This window comes from Anolis carolinensis, chromosome 2, assembly GCF_035594765.1.
Source record: "Anolis carolinensis isolate JA03-04 chromosome 2, rAnoCar3.1.pri, whole genome shotgun sequence".
Classification (NCBI taxonomy): domain Eukaryota; kingdom Metazoa; phylum Chordata; class Lepidosauria; order Squamata; family Dactyloidae; genus Anolis; species Anolis carolinensis.
Window position 1 is genome coordinate 117,781,428 of NC_085842.1, and position 23,636 is coordinate 117,805,063.

General features: G+C 40.5%; 1 protein-coding gene across 3 annotated transcripts in view; it reads left to right on the forward strand.

Annotated features, from left to right (window-relative positions):
- Positions 1 to 17,298, forward strand: part of afap1l1 (actin filament associated protein 1 like 1) — an 87,451-nt gene extending 70,153 nt beyond the window's left edge. For 2 of the 3 annotated variants that reach the window (XM_062970448.1, XM_062970449.1), the window contains exons 9-19: positions 775 to 858; positions 1,852 to 1,945; positions 2,202 to 2,354; positions 4,195 to 4,406; positions 5,750 to 5,895; positions 6,807 to 6,885; positions 7,146 to 7,257; positions 10,237 to 10,401; positions 12,252 to 12,433; positions 14,196 to 14,324; positions 15,722 to 17,298. In XM_062970448.1, the coding sequence (XP_062826518.1) occupies positions 775 to 858; positions 1,852 to 1,945; positions 2,202 to 2,354; positions 4,195 to 4,406; positions 5,750 to 5,895; positions 6,807 to 6,885; positions 7,146 to 7,257; positions 10,237 to 10,401; positions 12,252 to 12,433; positions 14,196 to 14,324; positions 15,722 to 15,745 (1,380 nt within the window). In that variant the 3' untranslated portion in view covers positions 15,746 to 17,298. The remainder of the gene's footprint in view (positions 1 to 774; positions 859 to 1,851; positions 1,946 to 2,201; positions 2,355 to 4,194; positions 4,407 to 5,749; positions 5,896 to 6,806; positions 6,886 to 7,145; positions 7,258 to 10,236; positions 10,402 to 12,251; positions 12,434 to 14,195; positions 14,325 to 15,721) is intronic. The other variant, XM_003217357.4, reaches the window with a different exon arrangement.
- Positions 17,299 to 23,636: the final 6,338 nt, after the last annotated feature.

Below are 23,636 nucleotides of genomic sequence, written 5' to 3' on the forward strand. Positions count from 1 at the left end.
AAGATAACCTGGTTGTGGACGTGACAAATGGGTGTGCTAAATAAATTAAGGAGATGCTGTTGTCCCATATTTTTAGTCACGACTGGAATCTCCTTTAAAGCAAAGCTTGTGTCAGCATCCTCAGTCAAGGAACTGGTGAAATTGTAATGGTTCTTTTGTGAATTTTCTTTTCTCTCTTCTGGTACTGACTGAAATAAATTGGGGTAAAACTGATTGTATATAGGACAAGAGTATTTGTGTGTCTGTGTTTTCAGACATTGCTTTATTTTTCACATAGCAATCTAGGAAGCATTCTTTGCTGTGCAGCTGACCTTGTCATGAGTAGGCAGGCTCCACAAAGTTGGTATCAACTGCATACCATGAAGGGATTCATAGTTATAGAGAATGTGTATTCCAGAATAGCTGGGTACCAGAAAACCAGAGGAGTAGCATCAGATGGTGCGGATTAACTTCATCTTTTTTCAAATTGATAATGTCCCCTTCATTTCTTGATAAGAAGATACACAAGCAAACATTTTTACAAGAGCCTTGATTGTAACCAGGGGAGACAAATCAGGGGGCAAATCTCCCCCTCCCAGTTGTCAAATTTGAAGGCAAGTCAAGTACTTTGCAAGAGAGAAATGAAATAAATATGCTGTTCCATCCCTTCTGTGAGGTGCAAGGGAGTCACATTTGTGCCTTGAAGATGATGGCTCACGATCAAGTGCATTTAGTTATAGCAGAATGGTATTGAACCTTTTCCATGTCTTGACACTCAGTATTGTTTTACCACAGGTGATGAAAGAAGTGAGTAATGGACAAAGTGGAACTGAAGTTCTGACATCACCTATGCTTACATGCAAGATGGACCATGACAAGGTAGGGTCTTTGTGTTTCATCCTGTCAGGGATAATCTCCATCCCACTCCCAGCCATAGACCCTCCAAAATCTGCTGTCTGTTAAAGCAATGTCCAAATCCTGATGCAAAGAGCAGGTGATGATGGGGATTATTTTAGGACAGTAGCAGGGTGGAAAAGGTTTAAACACTTTTTTCTCATCCCTATCCTCAATTACTGCTTCTATTTACACATTGGGCGCAGGCTGGTGAGCAGCCAGCCAGCTGCAGCCAGCTGTAACAAATTACTCTGACCAAGAGATCATGAGTTCGAGGCCAGCTCGGAGCCTATGTTTGTCTTGTCTTTGTTTTATGTTAAAGGCATTGAATGTTTGCCTTATATGTGTAATGTGATCCGCCCTGAGTCCCCTTCGGGGTGAGAAGGCGGAATATAAATACTGTAAATAAATAAATAAATAAATAAAATATACACACTAAATTTATCTTTAGTTTGACTCTTATTCATTCTGTTGTTATGGATTTGTTCAATAGATTCTGATACAAGAAGTAGAACTATATTTGAACAACAGTATATGAAAATCATAATAAAAAAGGAGCAAGGGGAGAGACTGCTCCTCCAATACAGTAGTGTTTTTTTGGCTGGGGGGGGGGGGGGATATTCATTCTTGGAATCAGAGTTCGGAAAAATTAATTTTTGGACTAGAACTCTCAGAGCCCCTTACCCAGTATATCCACTGGCTGAGGGATACTAGGTATTGTAGTACAAGAAAGGAACCTTCCTAAGCTTTGTTCAGGTGCTAGGTAACATGTTTTAGAATTTCAGAAAGAGATGGTCCAGAATCCAAGCCAAAATTCCTTTTGGAAGAAAGAAGTGCACAGGGCTATGAAGTGGGCTAGTTTCTCTGATATTCTTGGTTCAGTCAGAAAGGTTAAAAGCAATTAAATGTTGAAAAAGTGGATGTAAGAAAAAAGAAACAGAAAAATTTTGGACTGTCACTTTTTTTTTCTGTATTCAGAGATCCTCTCAAGACAAACATACATCTGATTCAGACAGCGTGGCAACAGCAGAAAACTGCTCTTCCATGACTCGGAGGGAGGCTCAGGAGCAAGGTGAGACTCCAGCATGTCTCCCCTTTTCTAAGAGCATGGTGTAGTAGTAGTTGAGACAGTAAGAAATAAACCACTGCAAGGAGAAGACATTGTGGTGTAATTCCCCATCTGTCCCTTTCATTTCAAATTTAATTTGCTATATTCTGGTGGTCTTTTGGTGGGATGACTGGGAAGAGATCCTTATATTGCTCTGAGGAATCCTTGCTTGGTCAGAGAAATCACATTCAGATTTTACATTCTGCTCTGTTGCCCTCAGGGAAAGGTAAAAAAAGTGGTTTGGCTGAGCTGAAGGGCTCTGTAAGTCGAGCAGCTGGGAGGAAAATTACCAGAATAATCAGCTTCTCCAAGAAGAAACCATCTCCTGAAGACACCCAGACATCCTCTACAGAGGAAGACATCCCATGTTGTGGTATGTACCAGGGGACCTGGAGGAAAGGAAGGGGAGGCAAGTGAGTTTGAGAGCCAGATAAATAAGTAGATGGGGATGCAGGAGCCCTGTCCTTGCACTAGGCCACTATGGCCGAAAGAGAAACTGTTTATTAGTAGACTTCCTAAGAGGTGGTATCTGGAATTCTTGGTGCACCCCAAGTTGATAACAAAGAGACTACGTGCAGGAGCACCTCACTTTCCAAAACCCCACAGTTGATCACACAATGCTCTCACTGTTAATGCCTACCTCCATTTTCCCTCCTCCTTTCCATCATGAGACAAAGAGGCTCTATATGCAGGTATTTTTTTCTGCTTTACACTCCTCTCCACTGATACCCACATTTTGTAAATGGTCTGCTATTAGTATTTTCTTTTTCTCATTTGAGGGCATGAAGCAGCTATTTTCTGGCCAAGATGGAGGAATATTATTCCGAATCTATTTTTAAGCATCTTTTGGAGAGAAGACAATTTAGGAGTACATTCAGATAAGACTCTGGGTTTTTACTATGTACATAGTTGCCTTGCTTTACTCATGCCTTTTTACAGGCAAGTCCAGACAGCATTGTCTTTCATTTGTAGCTATCTTACGTTTTTGACTGCTGCTTCTGCCTTTTTTATCCCCAGTAAAACCTTGTGGGGGCCCCTGGTGGCACAGTGTGTTAAAGGCCTGAGCTGCTGAACTTGCGGACCAAAAGGTCCCAGGTTCAAACCCCGGGAGCGGAATGAGCGCCCGCTGTTAGCCCCAGCTCCTGCCAACCTAGCAGTTCGAAAACATGCAAATGTGAGTAGATCAATAGGTACCGCTCCGGTGGGAAGGTAATGGCGCTCCATGCAGTCATGCCGGCCACATAATCTTGGAGGTGTCTATGGACAACGCCGGCTCTTCGGCTTAGAAATGGAGATGAGCACCAACCCCCAGAGTCAGTCACGACTGGACTTAATGTCAGGGAAAACCTTTACCTTTACCTAAAACCTTGTGAGGAGAGAAAGACATAATAGCTGCACAGAACTTTTTGAACAGTAGTACAAAGAGCCCTCTGTCTGGAGCCCTCTTAGTGACCTCTGGCATGCTCATTCAGGCAGGAATGTCTCAAGGAGGGAATATGTGGCTCACCAGATCTTGTTCAACTTCAATTTAGATTAGTCCCAACTAGTACTACGAGTGTTCATGGGAGTTAATCTGGGAAGTTCTGGAGTGTTTGTGTGTTCAATGTCTGAATGTTCAGCGAGAATGGCACCTGAACCGAACACTCTTGTATTGCTGATGTTCCAGAGCAGGGCTCCCCAAACTAAGGCCCGGGGGCTGGATGCAGCCCTCCAAGGTCATTTACCTGCCCCCCACCCTCAGTTTTAGACTTAGGCTCACCCAAAGTTTGAAATGACTTGAAGGCACACAGCAACAATCCTAATTAACCTGACTATCTCATTGGCCAGAAGCAGGCCCACACTTCCCATTGAAATCTTGATAGGTTTATGTTGGTTAAATTGTTTTTATTTTTAAATATTGTATTATTCTTTCATTGTTGTTGTTGTTTTTTTGCACTACAAATAAGACATGTGCAGTGTGCATAGGAATTTGTTCGTATTTTTTTTCAAATGATAATTTAGTCCCTCAACAATCTGAAGGATTGTGGACCGGCCCTCTGCTTAAAAAGTTTGAGGACTCCTGTTCCAGGGGAAGGCATAGCAGACTCCAAGCACAGATTTACCTAAGCTGTATATTTTCCTGGGAAGCAACCTTTAAGCTTTTGATAGCTTACCATCATTTGTTGTAGGTTGGTCATTGCGCTTCATTGCTCCCCCCCCCTTTTTTTTTCCAGGCTACTTGAATGTTCTGGTAAACCAGTGCTGGAAGGAACGATGGTGCCGCTTGAAAGGCAACACACTTTATTTCCACAAGGACCGCACCGACTTGAGAACACACGTGAATGCCATTGTCCTAAGGGGATGTGAGGTGGCACCAGGCCTGGGCCCCAAGCACCCTTTGGCTTTCCGCATCCTTCGCAACGGGCAAGAGGTCTCTGCTTTGGAAGTGAGTGTTCATTCTTGATGACTCTGTTGAGAAATGAGAGCTCTTCTTTTGGCAGTCCTGGGCATAGCCACTGAGACATATATGCTACTGAATTTTCTTTTTTTTTATCCATGTTTGCCTTGGATTGTAGTCTTTGCTGCCCCTTCTAGCAGGCACAGCCAGAGATCCTCTCAAACTTTAAAGAGTTTCATAGCAATGACTTGGATACAGGAAGAACTCATAATCCTTTTGTGTGTTTAATTCAGATGTGAAAACCAGTTGCTTGGAGTGATCTTTGTGACAAAGCATGCAATAATGCCAAATGAATGATATCACTACAGGTCACTGAATAAGCCTAGTGCATTTGTTTTTGACAACTGGGTGAGATCTTAACATTGACACTCCTCACTAATCACACACAGTGTTTATTCATAGCAAAACAAGTAATTTCTCTTTCATCATCTCTGGAAAATGAATACACTTCATTTTCCTTGTGTCATAAATTATTATGAAAAGATGAATGTGTCTATTGACACATACTTCTGTATGCAATGTAACTTCACTTGGAACTTAGCATGATGAGCATATATTTAGACATGTGAAAACTAACACAAAAAACTTCAAAATCAGATAAGGAATCAGGAAGAAGACAATAACCCATGTTTCCAAGAAGGCCAAAACCAAAGATTTTAAACCTAAATATAGTGAAGCCACTCTTTTCTTCAGTCTGAAAGCTTATAAATAAATCTAGATAGACCATTTGAATCGGTTGTTTGATCCTGAGTCAACATGGAGACTCTTTATTATTGTTGTTGTTGTTGTTGTTGTTATTTATTATTATTATTATTATTGCTCGGTAGCCAACTATAGTCCGGCCCTCCAACAGTCCGAAGGATCATGAACTGGCCCCCTGTTTAAAAAGTTTGGGGACCCCTGATCTAGAGGATCAGAGGTTGCTCATTCCTGAAGTAAGCTTTCACCAGTTTCTTTAAAGTCATTTAAATAGCAGCTATAAGCATTCTATACTGTTAGAACTTGGAAAAGTTACTTTTTGGCCTACAACAATTCTAAATCATACTGTTTGGAAGATTCAAGGAACTACCCCCCCCCCCCCCCTTACACACACACACACCAAAAAAAAACCCTCTTCCAAGTTCTGCATAGAAGATGTCTTGGATAGATTCCTCTGATGAACAGATGATAAACAGTAAATTTGAAAAAACAGGGAATGGGGAGGGATAAAGGTCAATGGCTGCCTAAAGACATGGCCTTGACCATGTTTAATTATCATAAGAGAATCATTTTACTGCTTTTCAGAGAAATATGTGTTTCCTTTCCCTCTTAACAATTGTCTAATTCCCCAGGCAAACAGCTATGAAGATCTGGGGCGCTGGCTTGGGCTGTTGCTAGTTGAAACTGGTTCCCAGACAGCTCCAGAGGCTTTGCACTATGATTATGTGGATGTGGAGAAAATAGCCAACATTATCAATGCTGTGAGGCACTCCTACATGTAAGGGCTTATCTTTTGTGATCTAGTAGGATGGGGGGAATGCTATGTGTGCCTTGCCTGCTTGACCCTTTCGCCTTACACCTGAAAAAGCCTCAATTCAACTTTCTGTGAATCCCATTTGCACCAGTCACCAATCTGCTGAGACCAATTTCCAATTATCTATAAAACGTAATCAAATTAAAGTAACAATTTGCAAAATTTATATTTGAAAGACTGAAGTGTAAGGCCACCAAAGGTGAAGAAGTGGTGAAAAGGAAGCTTTTGATCTAAGACATAACAAACCTGTATTGATGACTTCCAGTTTTTATTGCTTGCGAAAATACTATCTGTGTTCAATACTATCTGTGTAACCTGAAGTAGAAATCATGCAGTCCAAATCTTCCTGAACCCTTTCTCCCTCTCCCAAATTGTCAACTTAAAAAAATACAATTTTTAGAACTATGAATAGCAACTTGCCTTCAAACAAGTTTTACCATCCCTCTTTCCTTCTTAAATTATTAAACCCAATTTTCCCTTGAATTAGAAATTGCAATGGTCACTTTCCATTTTGGATTTTCAAATGCCCTGTGCAGCCCATAGAGGGCCCTTGGGGTGAGAAGCTAGCCTCCAGATCCCTGGAGGTCAGACAAAGGGTAGTTTTACATGTGAAGCAGCAGATAACCAACATTTGCTGTAGACCCAGGAATCTCTCAGAAAACCTAACCCCCTTGACAAATGTTATCCAAAAGATCAGGAGTGGCCATGTGTGTAGATAATAATAGAACAAAATCTGTCTGCCAACAAAAGGGAAATAAAAATGTGTTTCAATTCATTTTGTAAAGGCAGTAGATAGAGAGTTTTTTCCTGCTTCTAAAGCTCTTCAGAATTATTTTGGCCAAAAGTGCAGTTTTGTTGGCTTCTTTGCTTTTCAGGTGGGCCAGCTCCTCTGTCGAGAACCAAGGGGACTCTTCCCGTGTGTTATATGATGAAGTACCATATGAGAAGGTGGAGGTATAAACTTTTAAAAATGCCAAAGATGTCATAATTCTTGGTGTTTTCATCTCCTCTTTGTTCTTTCACCATTGCCCTCTGATTCTGCTTTTCTTGCCATACACTTGGCAACTAATAGAAAACTATTTTCTGGGTAGAGGCAATTGAATGAGCTGCTTTCACTTCTCGGGAAGATTTCTTACTCACACTTACCAGCAATGTATTTCATGATCTCATTGAAACATCAACTTATTTCTGCCTTTTTTGTTCCCAATATACAGTTGGAAAAGTCGGGGTGGCCTTCTGGAACCCAGGTGAAACGCCATGGTTCATCTTGCAGTGAGAAATCACGTCGTGTGGATCCACAAGTGAAAGTCAAGCGTCATGCTTCAAGTAGGTTGGAATATGCTCCAGCCACCTGTCACGGCTCCCTTATCAAACTGGTAGACAGGGAGCCAGATAGACTCAGAGGTGCCATTGGTATGAAATGGATGTTTGCACTAACTTAGTAATTCCACTACAATTTGTTCTTGCTTTGTGTTCCACTTCCTAATGAACAAGGATTGTTTACACCTACAGTTGAACAGGAAATGTCAACCAAGATCCAAGAGAGGGCTTGCCTCGAATATATTAAAACCAATTTAATTTGTCATCCATACAATAGAGCTCACCTTTGTTCAACTCTCATCAAACGAATGCATGCTCCCAACATGCATTTGTCATGGCACCCTCCCCCCCAGTCAAAGTGTGGTATGGGATGCATTTACACAGTGCCTTAAAGTGGCAAAGCCATTTGCACAGCTATGATTATAGAATTTTATAGAATTTATAGTAGCACAACCATAATCAGAATAATGCAAAACACCCTTAAAAATCAAGTGCCAATCCTTACGTTGGCAGTATGTCACCAACAGGATTCTAGATCTAATTTGCAAACCAGATCAAAAGTCTATATGTGTTCAAGCATAACACTGCCGATTCTCATTTGTAGCAGGTGCTGATTCTTAAACAAACCTCAGGCTAAGAATCAGAGTGTGGCTAAAATAGAGAATGTAGTTCAGAGGTAGACTGTGTTGTTTTCTATTCAGAAAATCCCACGTTCAGTTTCTGCCATCTCCAGATAGAGCTGAGGAATAACACCTGCTTGAAATCCTAGAGAGCTGCGACCAGTCAGCCAAATGGACCAATAAATTGCAAACACGTGAGACAGCGTTGAGCCTCCTAGCTCTATTCACCTGCCCACATTCATTTGCAGAAAGAGGGGAAAGCTTAACATAAAATGAGGTATTCCAATAGTGTCTCTCATTCAAAAGCACTCCGTTTTAATATGCTTGATTATGTTTGGAAAAAACACAGCAGCCCTATGCATGTTTACACAAAAGCATAAAACATATTAAGGTCAACAGATTTTATTATACCCAAATAAAACAGCAGAAGGTCTCCATTCTGAAAAGAAATTTCTTCCCACCTTTAAAATATATGACAAAGCGTGGTGTGCAGGTTGCATCCAGCCCACAACCTTGCCAGAAAAAAATGAATAACCCCTTGAAAATTAGCATAGTGCTTTGCTGCAGTGGCAGACTGCTAACAAGCATTACAGTGCAGTTGACCAACAATAACCTTAAACCAAAGAAGAATTATTTTGTTTGCAACATTGGTTTTGCAGGCATTTCAAAGTCTAGCAACTAGTTGACATTGGTATTATTGACTTTATTGCCTCTATTGCCAATGCTGTCCTACTCTGCCATTACTAATCTTATTTGATTTAAAATTAAGACTGATTCAATCATTAATTGAATTGAATCATTTTAATCTTAATTAATAAATTTAGTATCTCACCTTTCTCCACACTATAATCAATGCAATAGTATTTCATGTATTAAAAGAAATCAAACTTTTAAAATAATTAATAAATTTTCAAACAGTGAAGGGTAATATTTCTTAATAGTAATATTGTTATAAAAGAATAACATATTTTACACATGCAAAATAAACCAAACTTTAATTTACAATTTTTACAAGTTGGGGGTTATTTTGTCAATTTTATCTGTTCTGCCATCAACCCCAATCTGCTAAGCTTTGCCCACTCAGGCAGTCAACCCCCTGAAAAAAACAGCCCTTGGCCCCACAGAAATGGCTCACTTCTACTAGTAGGTTTAATGACTGGAGCAGAAACCAGAATTTGAATCCCCAATCCAACATGGAAATCCACTGGGTTATTTTCAGCAAGCAATACCCTCTCTGCCTTAGAGGAAGACAAAAGCAAACCTCCTTAAAAGAAATCTTGTCAAATTATCTTCTGATAGTAAGATAAAGGTTTTCCCCTGACATTAAGTCTAGTTGTGTCTGACTGGGGGTTGGTGCTCATCTCCATTTCTAAGCCAAAGAGCCGGAGTTGTCCATAGACACTCCAAGGTCATGTGGCCAGCATGACTGCATGGAGCACCATTACCTTCCTGCTGAAGTGGTACCTATTGATCTACTCACATTTGCATGTTTTCAAACTGCTAGGTTGTCAGAAGCTGGGGCTAACTGCGGGAGCTCCCCCTGTACCCCGGATTCAAAGCACCGACTTTTTGGTCAGCAAGTTCAGCAGCTCAATTGTTTACCTGCTGCGCCACCAGGGGCTCCAGTGATAGTGTCATCTTAAACCAGCAATGACTTGAAGGCACACAACAACATTAAACGCTTCAAGAATTTCTTATCATGCTCCAGGAATGCTAGGTTGAGAACATCTTAGATTTATAAACCAGCTTAAGCTGTACTGAACTGTTGAATTATATTAGAACTCTGCCTGCCACATATTTATGCTGTTAAAACACAAGCAGTTGCTTAATAGCTACAGATCTTATCAGTGATACAAGTACAGTTCAAAGTGATTTTACAAGGATGCTAAGATTTGCTCAAAGTCTGAATGTGTAGTTCTGCCCCCATAGGCCATTTCTGGAAGTTGAATTGGGAGGGCATGTAGCTTTGGTCTTAACATTTTAGTATCGTTCCATTTTAACTCTTCAAACCAGCACTGAGCTTGTTCCACCCTGACTCTGTCTAAATAATAATACTAATAATAATAATAATAATAATAATAATAATAATAATAATAATAATAATAATAATAATAAGTTTATTTGTATCCCGCCTCCATTTCCCCCGAAGGGGACTCGGGGCGGCTTACAGCAAAATCAAAATACAAACAATGATAAAATATAAAACATCAGGACAAAAACAAAAACCAATAAAAAATATACACAATAAGTTAAAAAACAACGTAGAATTAAATCTTCCTGTTTTCAAGGTAGAACTAGACAAACTTCCCACTTCAGGTGCCTAATGGGGGGATGTCAAGGCATCTATTTTTGTGTGTGCCCACAGATGCCAACAACTACAGGTATGGCAAGAATCGAGCTGAGGAAGATGCCAGGAGGTTCCTGACTGAAAAGGACAAATTGGAGAAGGAGAAAGCATCCATCCGGACTGAGATTATGGGTCTACGCAAGGAAAAGCGGGAATTACGGGAAGCCATGAAGAGCAGCTCAGGTATGGTCCTCCTGCACAGGTGGTGAAACTGTTGAGGGCTGCAACTTGCTCTGCTCCGCAGTCCTGCTGTGGAGGTGGCATGACCCAGAAGTGTATGGGGTCCAGAGGCTGGACCTACCATTCCACAGTAAGGATACCACCAAAGGCAGCAAATGCTAGGAGACACCAATCACTCCAGCTGCTCATTCTTAAACAACTTTCTTTTCTCTTGGAAGAATTTTGGGCCGCCTTAAGTATATTCTACCCTCTAAATTGCTGAGGTAAAATTCAACTGCTGCTAATACAGTTGGCTTCTTTATATGGAGTAGAGAGGGTCCCTATCAACTTTCTTGGGCTGTTCCTGATGGCACCAAAATCAAAAGTGTCCATGGTTAATAGATGCCTCTCTTGCTTCATTCCTCACAGAATAGACAGAGAAAAGACATTTGCACCCAGACTTTGTCCATCCCCAATGTTTTTCTTTGGCTTTGTAACTGAGGAAACATACAGAACAGAGTAAATAATTCCAAAAATCTGCAGTCATGGGGGAGCTGGCCTGCAGAATCCATATATTTAGAAATTATCCGTCTGCCAAAGCCATGGCTTATTCTACCACTCCAGAACAGTTTTGCACAAACATCCTAGTTTGGAGTTGTATTTTCATATAAAGTCAAATACAGCACTGGTTCTGTAGTGATATCTGTTGAAGTCTCTTTCTCTCCTCCCATAATTCTTCACTTGGAAAGGGTAGAAGTAGTAACAATGATAGCTAACATACAAGCTATTGTTGCAAAGCATTTACCTCTACGTTTGTGTCACATCCACTGTTTGGCCTTGCTTTAGTCTCAGCACTTAGTGTTATGAACTGGATACACACCTCATACCTACCAGGCACTGCCAATTAAGCATAGGTTCAGATTGGTCACAGAGACAGTAGATAGGCAACCTGGCCAAAGAGTGCCATCTACTGGGGGGAAAACAATCCAGTGAGAATTACATGGCTGATTACTGGAAAAATCTCCTGTCTATTTAAACCTCATTCATTTTATTAGATAGCATGCAGAACATAAGCATTATTCTATATCGCAGACTTTTTGATGCTTGAAAGAAGCCTAAAACACATAGAACATTAATCCAATTTAAGATGCCTTTCGTTATCAGTGTAGTAGGGACTAAAATTTACATTATTTTTTCTTTGCCTTTGCAAACTTATTCTGTGTCCCTCAGCTGCTATTCTGGTTTCACCTCTGCTCTGAATTTTCAGCCACATGGTAGTCATGGATAACTTAGGATCACAGTGGTCTATAACTTTCTTTGAAGGTTTGTCATGAACTGTTTTGAAAAATTGATGAAAGCTGCAGTTCCTTTCCATAGAAGTGGATAACTGCCCACAGGCAAATAATTTTCATAACAGTCTTTAATGAACAGGAGGGAAATGAAAAGGTAGAAAACTATTTTTTTACACCTAGTTCACTGACCCCCTGAAGTCCTTCCATGGACAACAAGTCAAGAGCTCCTGATCCGAAGAGTAGTTCCTAAATTTTGGATCTCCAGATGCTGTTGGACATCTATTCCCTCAATATCTGAATTTCAGCCATATTGGCTAGGAAATCTTAGAACTAAAGTCCAACAGCATCTGAGCACTCAGGTTTGGAAATATTGATCTGACTACTTTTCCAAATATTAATCTTAACTCTATCCTGTTAAAATTTACACTCAAGGGATGTAGTCCTGAAAACTTCAACAGCAGAGAAAACATATTTGCCCTCTACTGAAGAAATCTGTCATCTCAAATTAGGACCACTTGAAAGTGAGATGGTTTTCTTCATAATTATTCTCATGGATTTCTTCCATATCGTCATTCTGGGAAGCAGGTAAAGATCTCAAAGAGTTGGAACATCGTGTTGCAGCCCTGGAGGAGCAGTGCAAAGCCAATGAGGCACGGCGTGTAGACCTAGAGCTCAAGTTGACTGAGGTGAAAGACAGGCTGAAGCAGTCTCTGGCAGGAGGACCAGCTTTGGGGTTAACTGTGACAACCAAACCCGAAAACAAGGTAAAACATTAGATTATCTTCACATGGGGGCATTTCAATGTAAAATGGTTTCCTATATAAGTACAGAACAAGAATGGGCAGGTAGCCATGAATATTTATGCCTTGACAGCCCACATTGTGGGGAGGTGATAAGCAGGGGAAGATCCCAAGGGGAATTTCAGCTTTCTGCGCATCCTACAGAAGTCAACAGGAAGAGACCTGAAACAAGTGAAACCATCTGAAGCACACCTTGGATTGAAAAGGTATTTAGGGATTACAAGTGCAAATAAGGACACAGCAAGCCTGCTTAGAAGAGGAAGATAGAGGAAAAGCCAAGCCCCAGTCTGAAGGTGGTTGAGGTTGTGGTTGTATACTACAAATGAGCTGACATAACCCTTGCGGTTTCATCACTGGGCAGAAAAAGGGTGTTACTTGTGCTAATGGAGATAGTCAGAACTACTCCCAAGATTTGGAAAGAAGTGCTTATCTTTTGCAATCTTAAAAAAACATGGTCTTTCTTTCCATTTATTGATATTAGGATGGCAATATTTCTTGTAACACATTATTTTGCCATCTCACAGGAAGATATTTTAAATAGAGAAAATAGAACTAGTAAAAGGTAAGCTCCCTCCACATTCTAGACTAATTTCCCCCAATCTCTAAAAGACGCCTTCTATCTTGTTATGGAACATTCCTTTATCTACATTTGTGCTGTGAATAGGGTGTCATGTGTTAAAGAGAACAGGACTTTTAACTGATGAATGAAACAGGACATATCTGCAGGTGTGGTTGAATAAACACACATATCACCTATTCACTTCTCAGAATTCAATTTCCACAGTTCTTAAAGGTCTGAGTAGCATAATTTCCTTTTTTTAAAAAAAATCTGGGCATACTAGATGTAACTAGGATAATTTTATCCTAGTGTCTGAACCTGTTAAATTTCTGTGTTTAGCAGGTCTTTGGCATTGCTTCAAAACCAAGGGAGAAAGAATTTGAATCTCATTTACATCAGAGATACATATGCTGCACCTTCCTAAGCAGACTCGCTGAGTTGGTAGAGAAGGAAGCAAAACAGAAATTAAAATCCCATCAAGAGTAAAACTAGCTAAAGGGTTAAACTTGTCAGGTTAAATCCAGGAAAGGACTCCTGAATCTTTACTGGATTAGGACAGAGGTGCACAACTCTGCTCTTGTGGCCATACTTACCGGGGAGCTGTATCAGAAGGAGATAGTTGCAACTCAAAGTTGGAGAAGGTGAGGAAGGAGAGATACCTTCAGCACACTTAACATAGTTTTATAGTACCTCATCCTACTAGAAAATGTTAGGGCAACCAGAGCCCCTATCCTGGATGCAGTATAGCAAACTATTAAAAGTGGTCAGGGAAAGAATAAAATTAGAGCAACAGAAGAATAACCTTAATTTAATAAGTGTCTTTAAAAGCCTGGGAGAACAAAGAGATATTTTCTTGCTGCTAAAAAAACATCCAGGCTGATGCCAGGCAAGTATGAGTAAGAGCATTCCAAGGGGAAGACATTATGACTGACAACTACATCTTCCTGTTGCTTTCCACAAAGCTAGCTTTATAAAGCAGGAAAGGACTATAGCAATTTTCATCTGCAAGAAGATACATGTGTGAGAAATCAGACCTACTTGCAAAGCCTTTCCTACCACTTATGCTCCTAATACAGATACTGAACTTCCCGTGTTAATAATTGGCAGTTTGGTATCTTCCTCCAAATGTCTAAATACTTACCACTATTTTATGCTTCCTCCTTTCAGGATGTGGCAATCCAGCCAAATGGAACCCCCCCAGAGCACTTGGTCCCAGTTAACTGTGCAGCAGAAATGAGAAAACGGAGTCCTTCCCTCCTCCCTGCCAACAAAGGGAATGTGTTGCAGAAGGCCAAGGTACAGGACCTACTTCTCAGGCCAACACCTGCAGTGACCTCTTCCCATCTTTCTTATTTATGTCCAAAATCCTGTTTCCTTGATGACATAGAAATGAACTAATATTATTCAGAAATAGGGCATGTTCAGACTTAGGTGTTCTAGGGGTATCTTGTATTCAAAACTAAGTTTCTAGCCCACATGTTTACTGGGGATGAAGCTCATAAAAAGAATGGCAAGGTCTGCCAAAGGCTTAAAGCTAGTTTGTCTGGCAGAGTGAGGCAGCTAGGGTTGGAGCAGGAAGCAGCAACTAAAATTGTATGTACCTACCCCACTTGCCATAAGGAGTTTTTTTTTGTCCTCCAGTGCAGTTGGGGGCAGTTTCCCCTCAGCAGTGTTGCAATAAAACATAAATGCCAATTCTGTTAGCATATATGTAGTGGCAGAAAGTAGGACATACCTCTCTTGTCTTTTCTCAGGCAACAAAATGCCAGTTGGTCACTGCCATTTTGCTGCAATATTGTATTTCTCTCTTCACAGAGATTATGACTTCTCATACACCAGATTCAATAAAACAATTATGAAACATTTCTTAAACTGCATGCATCTGAACATGAATCATGAAAAGGCATAGAATTATCAAGTTAGAAGAGACCACTAGGGTCATCACAAGGCTTCTTCTGCCTGACACACACACGCCCATATCATGCAGCTTCAGCTACTCCATGGTATTTATAATAATAGAATCAAAGTTGGAAGAGACCACATGGGTCATCCAGTCCAACCCCTGCCATGCAGAAAAAGCACAGTCAACGCCCCCCCCCCCAACAGATAACCATCCAGCCCCTGCTTAAAAGCTTCCAAAATTGGAATCTGTAATTTGAACCCATTGCTCTGTGTCCTTGTCTCCGGGGCAGCAGAAAACAAGCCTGCTCCCTCTTCCTTATAACATAGTTTCACATATTTATGCATGACTATCATGTCTCCTCTCACCCTGCTCTTCTGCAGGCTAAACAGACCCAGCTCTTTAAGATGTTCTTCACAGGACATGGTCTTCATTTTAGTTGTCCTCCTCTGGACACGTTCCAACTTGTCAATATCTCTTTTAAATTGTGGTGCCCAGAATTAGACACAGCATTCCAGGTGAGGTCTAACCCAAGCAGAATAGAATAGGGGCTCTCCAGATGCTTTCCATCATCAATGGCTAGTCAATAGTGGCCAGTAGTGAAGGGTGATGAGTATTGGGGACCAACAACATCTGGAGATTCACAAATTTCCCATCCTAATCTAACTCCAAGTAATCTACTCTGGATTTAGGATTCTGTTTTCCCTCCAATATTACCATTCAAAATAAATACTTCTTTGCATATCCTTTGTATCATTGGAATCCCAGTAATCTTACATTTCATCCTGTCTAGGAATGGGAAATGAAGAAAACATAAAGTGTCACCGGACCCCATATCCCTGAGCGGAACTCCTATGAAACATTGGGACACATTTAGGAAAGGGCTATGCAAGAGCATTTTCAAGCCTCGAGGAAACTGCAAAAGGATGTTGAGGAACCTGGCTCTTCAGCAGGAATCCACCCTCCAGTGAATGAAGGATTAACAAACATGGGCTTTGGTGAACTGGTGTGGGTAAACTGGGGAGGGAGGGATTTCGGGAAGGAGGGTGGGCAAGGGAAATCCTTTAAAGGATTTTTTAAATGTGTGTTCTCAGAATACCCTCCTTTGGGCACTTCCAATAGGTCTGGAGTGTCAGCTGTCTGGACTTGATCAGTTTTGCTCTTTGGTAACATAGCTACAAGAGAATGTCTATGTTGGTCTAGCAGGAGTGGTGTCAATGATGATAGGATGGTTTTGAGATCTTTACTCAAGTTGGCCAGTGACTTTGAACAAACCACCCCTTAACTTCTTTGCTGCAGTTCCTCTCACATTTGAGAGCCGGTGAGCATCCCTCACTCCTGGGAAATAAGGCATGGCACAAAGGTGCCTTGTAGTCAGTTCTCTGAAAGGATGCTGTTTACTGCCTGTTTCACTGTCCTGCTTGTCTGCCAAACTACATCAGAGTAGGGCACACTGAAGGACCGATGAGAAAGAAAATGCTGTCAACATGGTGCTTTGTTTAAAATCTCAGGACTGCCCGTTCTGATCTGGGCTAGGAGTAGCCTGTCAGCTTTCATAGCTTCACTCAGGCAGCTATGTAATATTTTAACTTGTCAGATAAAATCAATAGTTAGGCAAGGTCATTAAGTATTATTATTTTTCACCTCCATGAGAAACTCATAGAAGTTCTTCTGCCAGGCTACTATTATAGTCTATTTGTCCACTCTCCGTCTTCAGAGCTGGACTCCTATTTGCAATGACAGGTGGAAAAGGACAGTGAACACACAGACTGAGATTGTAAGAAAGCAGCGTCTGCAAACTGTTTTCTACCTCCAGTTATTTTCTAAAAGGGCATGGCTTTAGGTCATCAGATCAGCACCTGTAGTTTTTTTCCTCTGCGAAACAGCCCTGCAAGACACTTGAAGCAAACATGATCAGTGTTAATGTTCCTACCACCCCAAGTGCACATGCAATAAATAACATACACATTATACTGTCGTTTCTGTTTTATAAAACCACACACTAATAAGGGCAGCAGGTGTATATTTTTTGGCTTTGCAAGGTGTCTACTTGCCTTCATGTGTATATAATCTCTGGTCACTTGCAGAAAATGTGAAGAGAAAATCTGAAAAAAGGGCCCCAAGGTTAAAGCCATAATAACCATCTGCAACTATCCTCCTGCTGTGCCAATTTCCAACAGACCAGAAGCTGTAGTGGCCCACTTTTATTTTATAGGTGGACGTGGGTGGGGTTCTTGTCTCTCTCCAGATGCATATTGTGGCATACTTTTTTATTATTTAAGAATTGTCTGCACTTTAAGATCTGGACTCTCTCCCTCTCTCCCTCTGCTGCCCCCCCCCCCCCAAAATAAAAGATGGTCTTTGTAGTGAGCTGTATGTTTTCTTTTGTTCTCATTATTCTTCTTCTAACATCTATGATCTTTGATTGATGACACATGGTGTAGAACAAAGTGTCTTGTGCTTTTATTTGGCCTAACCTTCTGTGGACTCGAGCCCACTTCACCAGATGCAAGTAGTATGGAGTTTACAAAGGCTTATCCCAAATACAAATATTTGTCTTTAAAATGCCACACTTTATTATTGTTGCAACAGACTAATAAATGCCCTAGAATTATGTAATGACCCATCTACTAATTATTGCATTTATTCATTTAGATTATTTATATCCCATCCTTCAGCCAAGGCTCCCAAAGTGGCTTACAAAATTGATTTGACAGTTCCCTGCCCTCAGGCATGCACTAGTAATTAAAAACCAACATATAAGGTAAAGGGAATCACAATGGAGTAGATTAAGTCCTGGAGATATTGTCTACTTGTTTGTCCACTGCTGGGGCTGACACAGGATGGAGCCAAGACTACCTAGTCTTTCTTTCTTGAGGCCATCTGGAATGGAGGGGACTGCTGCAGCATGATGTCGCTGTCTTTTTTATATATTTATATATACCCACACATACAAGTTATTTTAGGAGTGACTAAGATATTTACACAACTATACTATCCCCCAAGCATGAGCCTACAGTTCTTGGGGAAAGAGGCCTTTGGCTCTCCCACCATTTGGACTTCAATTCCACGCAGCCCCAGGTAACACAGGTCATTGTGGTAGTTGTAGTCCAAGAGCTAAAGGTTTCCCCAATTCTTAGCTCTACAAAGGGAACTCCTTAGGCTCTGAAATCACTTGCAAGAGCAACAATCTTTTTTTCAAACTGGCCTAAACTTAAAACAAATTCATGACCCTTCCTGAGAGATGGCATTATCTGTCACTGTTGGGATAGGTAAGGTAGTAACATCTCCATTTGTATGGAAGTCAGCTCATTAACTATATATTTAAAATGCAAATGTCATTGATTTCAAGAATGCTTACTTTAGGTAGATGTCATCAGTGCCAAGATGCTAAATTGCTGCGTGGTGCTACAATACTGATTTGCTGGGTTGGCAAACAAGTGGAAGATTGTGGATGAAGACTACTGTGTATGAAAGAGGTGTGAAATTTGGAGGAAGGAACATTTAAGATCTGCAGATGACACTATACTTCTAGCAAAAATAACAAAGACTAGGAAGGATTACTGAAGGAATCAAAGAAGAATGTGCAAAGACAAGCTTAAACCAAAATAATAATCACAGTTTACGTAATTGTAAAGTAGAGATTAAGACACTGAAATAGCGAAGAGTTTTCCATATCTTGGCTCAGTCATTACTCAGAATGGAGATTACAGACAAGGATTCAGAAAAAAGACAAGGGTTTGAAAGGGCAGCTGTTGTACTAGAGCCTGTGAGTAATGTTACAAACAGTAGTATGGGTGCCAGAAGGGGAAAAAGGGTTACTCAGGAGCAGGAATCTGATGATGAGCAGCAAACAAAGAGAATTCGGGACATACTTACAGCACCTACAGCTGAAGAGTCGTTTGAGGGATTATCTGGGGATGATGGGTTAATGAGTGAAGGAGAAGAAGGAGACACCATGGATTGGACTAAGATAAGAGAAGTGCAAGCTATTTGTGAGGCACCAACAACTAGTGATACCTTTATGGGGTTCTCTGGGAGTGAAGACTGGCAATCAGGGGATCCAACTGATTCTTGGGGGGATCTAAGTCTTGACAGGAGATGGAGGAATTGGAGGGAGAGTCAAAGGAATTCACGTGAAGAGCTGGGAGCAGCTGTGGGGGATGGTGATGGGGTGGTGGTCAGTTCATCTTCTGATGATGGTTTGTAGATAAAAGTGGGTTCAGGGGTGAGGAGTCTTTGCAAAAGGCAAGGTGTTGATGTGCGCTCGTGTGCTGGGTGCTGTGTATTGGGAAAGTTTCTTGTAGTCTTGCTGCTGCCTGTTTCATGTTCGGTGTTGGACTCGGATCTACAGTTTGGACCTGAACCTGTTTGGCTGGAGACGCTGCTTCTGCAGACACTGGAACAACGCTGCTTTGATTCCTCCTGCTTCGACCTTGGACTTCAGTGGATGACGCTTCTCTTCTTGCAACTCCCTGTTAACCATTTGTGTACTGTGCCTTTTGTTTTGCCTTAGAGTACTTTGTTTGACTTGTTGCTTTTTGCATCCAGTTGATCTGGATTACATTTCTGTTTACCTTTTGGACAAGGTCTGGTTTGGGTTTTTGAGTTTTTGACCCATGGAACTGCATTTAAGTATCCCTGCATCCTTTTCCTTTTGTTTCAATAAACTCTGTTTTGAAGACACTTTTAAGTCTGGCCCTTTAAGTGTCTGTGATTCCAACAGCAGTTATGAAAGGATTAGACAAGATCCTGAAGTTTCTAGCTATATTATTAAATACTGAAATTAGGATTGTCTGTGTCACCGTATCCCTCCTTTTTATTTTGTTTTTGTTTTGGTATGATTGTGAAATATGTACAGTGAAAAGAGTTGATGGGAAGAAAATTAAATTACCATATATACTTGAGTATAAGCAGAGTTTTTCAGCTCTTTTTAGGGCTGAAAATGCCCCCCCCCCAGCTTATAGTTGAGTGAGAGTCCTGGTCGGCTTATATTCAGGTTGACTTATACTTGAGTATATATGTAATCAGAGTTGGATAATCTTATCTTATTAAAGTCTTATTATCTTAAATTACAGTTTCTATAAATATTTAAAAACATTTAACTTACTGATGCCTCAATTCATGTAATTTTATTGGTATCTATTTTTATTTTTGAAAATTTTCCACCCTCAGCTTACACTCGAGTCAATAAGCTTTCCCAGTTTTTTGTGGCGAAATTAGGTGCCTCGGTTTATATTCAGCTCAGCTTATACTCGAGTATATATGGTATCTGAAGTGTGCTGACGGATAAGAATTCTACAGATAACATTATGTAGAATTCTTAAAACAAATAGGTTCTAGAGCAAATCAAACCTAAAGCTGCAGAAATTGACGTTACTAAATTGAGACAATTCATGAGAGATATCATTCCCTAGAAGAGACAATAATGCTTTTAAAATTAGAAATCAATGGGAAAAGAGAAAAACTGCATTCCAAACTCAAATCAAGGAATCCATAGCCAAATCTGGAAAATCTGAGCAATGCTATTGTAGCATGGAGTTTGCTTATTCATAGAGTTGCCATAAGTCAAAGAACTTAATGGCCATTTATAACCACAAAAACGGCCATGCAGTCACTGTAATGAATTGTAGCATTGTGTAGAATTGTAGCAATGAGATCTTTGTGCTGGCAGCCAGCACAGGGTTGGTGCTACTATGCCAGCTATGAAGTCCAGTGCTCCAGAACAGTGGTGTGCACAAAACCTGTTCATATGACCCAAGCAAATAGACAAGGAGACATAAATTACCAGCTGGGTTTGTGATCAAATAGCGGTCACTACAGGAAAGTAGGGCAGAACTCTTTGGAAACAAAAGGTAAGTTCAATTCTTTCAGACCTCTGTTGAGCTTTTCCTGGTTTTTCAGGCATTACTGGTTGTGCCAAGTAATGACAATAAAGAATTGTTGGCAATTGTTGTTGCCATATCAGCATCTAGGCCAGTATTAAACAGCCCAACTGAGAATGAAGACGTAACTTCCTCAGGCCAAGCCACCGAGCAATGCTACCCTGTCCCCCAGCTGACCCCCAGCATTGGGCAAGAGGCTTTGCAATGTGTGTTTTCACAAGTTAAACTTGCTAAAACCAGAAGACTGGTCTAGTTCTGAGTTAGTGTGTCACCACGAATAGTCACTTGCTCCTAAAATTATGGCATGCCTTCCCTCTATTTGTTCTAAAACAACCTTTGCAAAGACATTCATCAAATTGAGGTCATTTTCAGGCAAACCTCTCAAAGTAACCATCTGAGGACCTTGTGTCTCTCTTTTGTCTTCTTCCCATGGTAAGAAAAAAAGGTAGAAGTACAGTAGAGTCTCACTTATCCAAACGGGTTCTGCCAGCCCGTTTATGTTGGATAAGTGAGACTCTACTGTAAGGAGCTTTATAAGTGTGAAGTGCTGTCAGCTCCATAAAATTCAGCAAATGAAGCAGAATTTTAGTATGCTTTTTAAAAAAATGACATATTTAGAATTACCCATGTGTTCCCATATGTACTACAAAATAAAATTGTTTGTTCCTTGAAATCATACTGGACCCTGAAATCTGTAAAAAAAAAAATCAGGACACACTATCTTGAAAACATAATGAAAATAATAAAATGCATATTAGAAATTGCTTTATTTAAATATAGTTAAATGTTATGTCTAGGGCCAGACCTGGGCACTAAAAGTATTAGCAAAGTGAGACAGGTGCTGGGAAGGCACAGTAGCAGTGCTCTTTTGCGGAGACATTTGCACTGGAGAATTAATGAAGTTTCAAACCACTAACTACCATGGCTCAGTGCTATGGAATCCTAGGATTTGTAGTTTGATGAGGCACCAGCATGCATTGGCAGAGATGGATTAAGACCTTGTAAAACTATTTTCTTTTTCTTCTGTCAAACATATACATGAATTCTGTTAACAAAGATAAGCTATAAGGATTTGGCTTGAGTCTTAAAAGGAAAAATAGGTTCCTTGTTAGGTGAGGAGAAATACAGCACATGAGCAGAGCTGGAAATGAAAAGTATGTAATAACGTGAATACATTAATGGTCTGCAGCCCTAGGTTCTCCAGGTACCTTGAACTTCAGTCTTTATAATCCCTAGCCATTGACCATGCCAGCTGGGATTTCTGGAAGATAAAGTCCAAAACATCTAGGACTAGTTTCTCCTTGACCATTTCCTGCAAGTACAAAATAGGTCATCTCTATGCATAAGGGACACTTATTGAAATCTATGGCCCTGACAGAATTACAAACTTTGTATCCCATGTTTTGGCTTAGATGGCTCCCTGCCCAGAACCACCTGACATTTTCTACATTTTGTTGTCAGGCATCCTGTTTTACATGCTAAGCAGGCACTCTTAATTTCCTTAATATTCAGGCTTCAGGGGCTTACATTTTGCAATATATATACCACCAGATTAGAACTCAGCTTGCAACAGGAATGAACCTGGAAGGGTTAATTTGTCAATTCATCAAAACAACTTGGGGCGCAGGGGGTGGAGTGGGGTGGGCCGAGCTGTGGCGCAGGCTGTTGACAACCAGCTGCAACAAATCACTCTGACCAAAAGGTCATGAGTTCGAGGCCAGCTCGGAGCCCCGTATTTGTCTTGTCTTTGTTCTATGTTAAGGCATTGAATGTTTGCCTTATATGTGTAATGTGATCCGCCCTGAGTCCCCTTCGGGGTGAAAAGGGCGGAATATAAATACTGTAAATAAATAAATAAAGTGAAAATTCAAATCTGTTCAACATTGAAACAGTCACTTGTCAAAATCAGGTCCCAAGAAACACTTAACCAATAGATCTGTCATTTACACCATTCTTTAAATTATTCTTACAGTGGGGTAATAATAATGATGATAATAATAATAGGAAAAGGAGGAGGGAAATTGGCAGGAAGGAACTATTATTATTATTATTATTATTATTATCATTATTCAGTTTTAACACCCAGTCAATTTTAACAATGAATTTTAAATTGTTATGTGTATTTTAATATGTGTATTTTATATATGTATTTTACTGAATGTTTTGTGAGTCGCGCTAGAGCAATGGGTTAAACCCTTGTGCTGGCTGAATTGCTGATCTGAAGGTCAGCAGTCTGGCTGAATTGCTGACCTGAAGATTGGCAGTTTGAATCTGTGAGACGGGGTGAGCTCCCGTCTGTCAACTCTAGCTTCTCATGCAGAGACATGAGAGAAGTCTCCCAGCAGGATGGTAATCCTGGGCAATATCCTTGCAGACGGCTGAGTCTCACAGCATTGTTTGCTTCTGACACGATAAAAAAAAAACCTGAATGTTTTTATGATTATGTGTTTTAACTAAGTGGTGCCTTGCCTTGAGCCCTGAGGAGTAAGAAACAAAATTGAATCTTATTGTTCTTATCATTCCTTCCTATCTGAATGACAGCTTTCCTCCTCTTTAGTCCCCTTTTACATTGCCATATAATCCAGATTATCAAAGCAAATCCACATTACCTGCCTTGAACTGGATTATATGAAGCCCCTTTAAGGCCCCTTCCACACTGTCATAGAAAATCCAGATTATCTGCTTTGAACTGGACGATATGGGCCTCTACAGTACACTGCCCTATCATCCAGTTCAATCCAGCTACTCTGCATTTAGAAACTGGGGCCCCTTCCACGCAGCTAAATAAAATCTCAGATTATCTGCTTCGAACTGGGATATATG